Source organism: Mustela nivalis, assembly GCF_964662115.1.
Source record: "Mustela nivalis genome assembly, chromosome: 7".
In the NCBI taxonomy this organism is placed as follows: domain Eukaryota; kingdom Metazoa; phylum Chordata; class Mammalia; order Carnivora; family Mustelidae; genus Mustela; species Mustela nivalis.
Window position 1 is genome coordinate 110868003 of NC_139026.1, and position 6000 is coordinate 110874002.

The window sequence follows — 6000 nt, forward strand, 5'->3', positions numbered from 1 at the left end:
CTGAGCCGAAGGCAGAGGCTTAACCCACTGAGCCACCAAGGCGCCCCTATGCAAGAAGTTTTTAGTTTTGATTGACTAATGAAATTATTCTACTTCATATGAATAGCAGCTGTAATCGAAATAAAATAGGAATTAACTTGCTTTACATAATCCTATTCAGACTCTCTGTAGCATATCTGTCATCCAGACATTCTGTGAAGCTTTCATCAGGTGTTTATGAAAGTCGAAGTCCATTGGTTCTCTTCCTGCCTTATTTATTTATTTATTTATTTATTTATTTATTTATTTATTTTACTTGTTTTTTTTTAACATAGTTTCCACACCCAGCATGGGGCTTGAACTCATGACCTCAGGATCAAGATTCGCATGCTTTACTGACTCTTCATGCCTTCCTGATCACATTGTAACCTCTGGGTTCCCCTACCATCCTGTGCATATACCTGTCTTAAAGCTTTCTGTATCCTATTGAAATTAGTTATTCATACGTCAGTTTTCAAATCTAGACAGTGAGTTTTTTACGAACAAAAATCGAGTCTCATCTCATTCTTGTAATGCTGGTGCCTAACCTGGTGCCAATAACAGGCAATAAGCACATACTGGGTCCTATTAAACTAAACTGCTAAATGTGAAAACCAGGACTGGCATTATTTATCTTTATTACTTTGGCATGAAGTGTCTTCCTAGAGAGAGAAGGACGAGTCCTGCATTTCTGGCTTCCCTCTGGCCACTGCTCTCACATAATTTTAAAGTGGAGCTGTCCTTGTGGAGCTGAAAGACTCCATCAACTAACCATTTCCTATGAAATCGAGTCCATATTTCTTACCTCTCTGTCAGGTTTCCCAGAATCCCTTTCCCAACTGAACTTTCTATTCTTCATGTGCACTGTGCACTACTCAAACTGGGTTACTTACTGTTCCCCTCTTTTATATTTCTGTGCTTTTGCTGGTGGTGTGTTTTGTACATGGGCTTTCACCATGGAACCTGACCCATCCTTCAGATACCTAAAATGTTCCAGGAAGCTCTGTCATTTCCCTGCCTGCTGCAGTCCTCACCGAAAGAAGTCAGCACCTTTCCATCTCAACTCTTTTTTCCCCTCATCTCAACTCTTATTAGCACTTGTACCGTAGGATAGCATTGCCTAAATGATCAGTTCCTTGAAAGCAAGGTGCTTGCCTTTGTTTTCTCTGCTGTTTTGCATTACCACTTCAAATATAAATACATTGAGTTAAATATAAAAATCAAATTTTGGTTTTTTAGCTTCAAGGAAACTGGTCCAAGGACCGTGTTGTTAAAAATTCTTCCATTCTTCAATGGTCTACAGGTAAATGCTTCAATCAGAAACTTTTTTATTTATTTCTAGAACTTCAGTTTAGGAAAGAATTTTTTTCCAGATTTATATTTGTTTTATTTTTTAAAATGTTTATTTATTTGAGAGAGAGAGAGAGTGCACACACAAGCAGGAGGGCCCAAGGGAGAAGGACAGAATCTCAAGCATACTCTGTGCTGAGTGTGGAGCCTGATGCCCAGTGGGACCAAGCCCACCACCATGAGATCATGACCTGAACTGAAACCAAGAGTCAGACACTTATATATATGCATTTATCAGTCAGAGAGAGAGAGCACAAGCAGGGGGAGCAACAGAGGGAAAAGCAGGCTCCCACTGAGCAGGGAGCCTGACGTGGAACTTGATCACAGAACCCCGGGATCATGACCTTGGCCGAAGGCAGCTGCTTAACGGACTGAGCCACCCAGGCATGTCAGATTTACATTTATTTAAATGTATTTACCATTCTTTATATTGACTCTCCTCCTTCTTTTCTAGGGCACTGTCTTTAACCTTGAATCAGAGGAGGAGGAGTACCCTGGAATTGTTGCAGAAGATAGCAATGACATTTATATCCTTCCCAGTGACAACTCTGGACAAGTCAGTCCTCCAGAGTCTCCTACTGTGACCACTTCCTGGCAGTCAGAGAGCTTACCTGTTTCACTGTCAGCCAGCCAGAGTTGGCACACAGAAAGCCTCCCAGTGTCCCTAGGTCCTGAGTCCTGGCAGCAGATTGCAATGGATCCTGAAGAAGTCAAAAGCTTAGATAGCAACGGAGCTGGAGAGAAGAGTGAGAACAACTCTTCTAATTCTGACATTGTGCATGTGGAGAAAGAAGAAATTCCTGAAGGCGTGGAAGAGGCTGCCGTGGCACCCATCATCTTGCCAACCAAGGAGCTGCGGGAGGTGCTCCCCGAAGCACCAGCTCCCTTGCTTCCACATATCACTGCCACTTCCTTGCTGGAGATGAGGGAGCCTGACACAGAAGGGATGACAGTGGAGAAAGTCAGCCCTGCTACGTCTTTGTTCGTGGAACTTGAAGAAGAGAGCTTAATGAAGACAAAAGCAGCAATGGTTGAATCTGTTGAACGGGAAGCTGAGGTGATCCCCACCCTGGAACCTACAGCAACACTGCTGAGTGAAGAGGAGAAGCGTGTGAGGAGAGAGGGTCTTCAAGAAGGCCCCTCCCCTGCTGAAGAGAAGGCCAGCCCCCTGTTTGAGGGCAAGTCTATACTGCTGTTTGGAGGGGCCGCCGCCATTGCCATCCTGGCTGTAGCAGTGGGGGTAGCACTGGCTCTGAGAAAGAAATAGATTTTTCAGAAAAGAAAGAAGACATAAAAGATGTAAGATTTTTGCTATACTGACTGAATTTGAACCACCAACAGCTGATTTGGACATTTGTGGAACATTCTGGGGTAATGGGGGACTTCTGCTCAACAAGGCAGTGATGGATCCGCACAGTAGGGCTTCAGGTGGAGGGCAATCACGTTTGTCTGACTGTAAGCTCCAAGGGCCTTGACTTCTGCGAAATTCGGCATCTTATGTGTCAAGCACTCCCTCTAGAACAGGGTTTCTCAGCCTTGGCATTAATGACATCGTGATTAATTCCTTGTTGTAGGAGGCTGTCCTGTGCGCTGTAGGATTGTTTAGCAGCCTCCCTAGCCTCTAACCACTAAATGCAAGTAGCACCCTTCCGCCAGTTGTGATAACCAGAAATGTTTCCTGACATTGCCAAATGTCCCCTGGGGGCAAAATTGTTCCCGTGAAGAGCCATAGCTCTACAGGGAAATGGTTAAGTTTGGAGAATCTGGGATAGAAGTTCCCAGGCAAGAGGGCTTGGCTGTGGGCTCTTCAGCTGCTGATTTGTTCCTGCCCTTGGAATTTCATCTTTCCTGATGAACATGCTGTGGTTTTGCAGCCATTCCTTTGTGGCTCTTCTTTTCTTCCCTACCTTCTTAGTCCTGTAGTGGGAGGGTGCTCTCCCCTTATGTCTCAGCTGCCTCTCAGGTACTGCACTGCTCCTCTTCACCCCCAGGTTCTTTATAAGGCCCCATGGGAGAGTGCTTGCTCCGGGCCCACTAAGTCCCTGATGCTTCCTACAGCTCCACCTTGTAAAGATTTTGCCTTTAGTCATCTTAAAAAAACACAAATATAAAAGAGACCTAGGGTTCCCTGCCTGTGAATGCAAGGGCAAGTAACTGGTTAGAGAGCAGTATTTGTCTGATTTACAAGCAGGATGACTTAGATGGCCTATCCGAGGTCTCTTCTGGCCCTTTTATATATGGCCACCCTGTGGAGCTTATGGTTACTTGCTGGCAGCATCTCTGTTGCTAGATGGTTACAGTCTATACTCTGGGCTCTGTGTTTTCCCTTTATCTGGCCTGTCTTCTTACTGGTCAGCTAGCTTCTCTGCGGTCTCTTGCTGTGTGATAAAGATTTTGTACTTGGTCTTACAGACCAATTGAATGATAACTCTTATTAAATACAGAAAGTCTCCCTAAATACTACTGAAATAAAAAGTAGCAAAAGAGAAGCTTGAATTTCTTGAGGCTACTCTTGAGATTCTAGTTTGGCTTTCACAGTTCAAGAATAAGACTTCTTCCCTGAACTCTTTACGGTCCAAATGCCAGAGTGATAAACCAAAATGATTCTAATCAGTATGTGTTAGTTGAGAATCAGCATAACTTTCTTGCATCTGGCCAATCCCATCCCTAAAGGAGGGTGGGACTGTGTCTTTCATGTGGGAGGATCAGTGTCACTATGCAGGACACACACACTTGGTACAGGTCATCTCAGATTTATCTTAGTAAATGTAACAAATTACTTTTTAGATCCTGAAATTTGTAATAAAATTACTTTACTATCCTGATCACCAAAACTTACGTTTTAAATGTGCTTTCTTTTTAAAATTTATATTCTAAAATGAAATCTCCTTAAAGCAATATTATGTCAAAGTTGGTTGAGGAAAGGTCTGAAGTATGTTTGTCTGTTCAGCTTTATTATGCAGTGTGTCTTTTTTTTTTTTTTTTTTTTTTTTAAGATTTTACTGGTTTATTTGACACACAGAAAGAGAGATCACAAGTAGGCAAAGAGGCAGGCAGAGAGAGGGGGGCGGAAGCAGGCTCCCTGCTGAGCAGAGAGCCCGTTGTAGAGCTCTATCCCAGGACCCTGGGATCATGTCCCCAGCCGAAGGCAGAGGCTTTAACCCACTGAGCCACCCAGGCACCCCTGCAGTATGTCTTTATGTTCTGAGTTTTCATGTCTTAGAGAGTGATATTCTTAAGGGTTTTGGTGCACTTTGATTAGAGTAGCTAGAGTGGGGAGGAATGCAATTAATTTAGGAAAAGATGGTTTTCCTTGGACTCTGACAGTTGGCTCTGACATTGGGTTACTCTGTATTCTAATTGCTACTTTTGTGTTTGCATAGGGTAAGAGCAAACTGGTGAGTTACCTTGATTTTTTTTTTTTTCTCTTTCATAATAAAATGTTTTCCTTCCAGTGTTCACACTTTTAAACTCTGGACCCTCAAACCCATCCTCAAACCCTCAGACACATTAAAGTACTAGTAGAAGCCAGGTTTATTTTGGAGCGACTAAAAGGTGATCTGTGGCTAAGGATGTTTGAGTGTGTGTTCTCCACAAAAGGAGCCTAAGATGTGTGACAGGATGCTGCCACGCCCCGATTGTCTCCCCATCTGTTGAATATTAACCCAAAGTGATCTGGCCCATTGTATCTTCCTGACTACTAGTTAATATTCTTTTCCAGTGGCTTTCTCTAGAGTAGATCAATGTCATTTCCTGAGTAAAAGGACACATCAGTGTCCCCATTCCTTCTTCACTTCCTTACCCTCTGCCTCTGGCAGTGTAAGGGAAATACCCTGATAAGGACTGCTTCTTACAGCAGCTCCCATTTTTTGCTATGAAAAAAAAAAAATTCTCAACCTCCCATTTCCCTCTTTTTGGTGGGGTTGGTCGTAGGCCATTTCTTCTCCCCCTCCTAACTTATATTACATCTGAATCTAAGGTAAAAGGCAGATTCAGAATAAATCCAACTTGTTTATTTACAGAGCTCAAAGGTGGAATTAAAAAATCATTTATCATTCCTCATTCTTTTTTTTTTTTAAAGATTTTATTTATCCATTTGACAGAGAGAGAGATCACAAGTAGGCAGAGAGAGAGGGGGAAGCAGGCTCCCCGCCGAGCAGAGAGCCCGATGTGGGGCTCGATCCCAGGACCCTGGGCTCATGACCCGAGCTGAAGGCAGCGGCTTAATCCACTGAGCCACCCAGGCGCCCCTCATTCCTCATTCTTTGAACTATTCAGAAAAAGTTTGTGTAAGTCCTCTAGAATTCTTCTTAATTGCTTTATTGAATGTAATGACTTCTGAATACTTGGCAAAAAGCCAGTGAAGATTTTTTGAGAAAAAATACCAGAATTAAATAATTCTATTTTATTCTCTCTGTATTAAAATAATAATTCTGGGCCCAAAGAAATCAGTATCTACAGTGTGCCTTAGGGGGACTCTTGCAATCATCACTGTTCTCTAGCAAGCTTTCTAGAAACCAAAAAGCAACTGAAATGGAAAAGCCATCTAGTTCATACACTGACCACTTGATACCTTCTGTTGCTTGCATTTCTGTACCATCTCTGCTGTCAAATGCAGCTGCTCCCTGGGTT

The 6000-nt window shown here is 43.0% G+C and overlaps 1 protein-coding gene across 13 annotated transcripts in view; it reads left to right on the forward strand.

The window, feature by feature from the left end:
* The window catches only part of BCL2L13 (BCL2 like 13), an 86963-nt gene extending 82761 nt beyond the window's left edge, over positions 1–4202 (forward strand). For all 13 annotated transcript variants that reach the window (XR_014313648.1, XR_014313649.1, XM_082738172.1 and 10 more), the window contains one exon: positions 1823–4202. Coding sequence is in view for 10 of the 13 variants with exons in the window: in XM_082738172.1 (XP_082594298.1) it covers positions 1823–2635 (813 nt within the window). In the remaining 3 variants the exon portion in view is untranslated. The remainder of the gene's footprint in view (positions 1–1822) is intronic.
* Positions 4203–6000: the final 1798 nt, after the last annotated feature.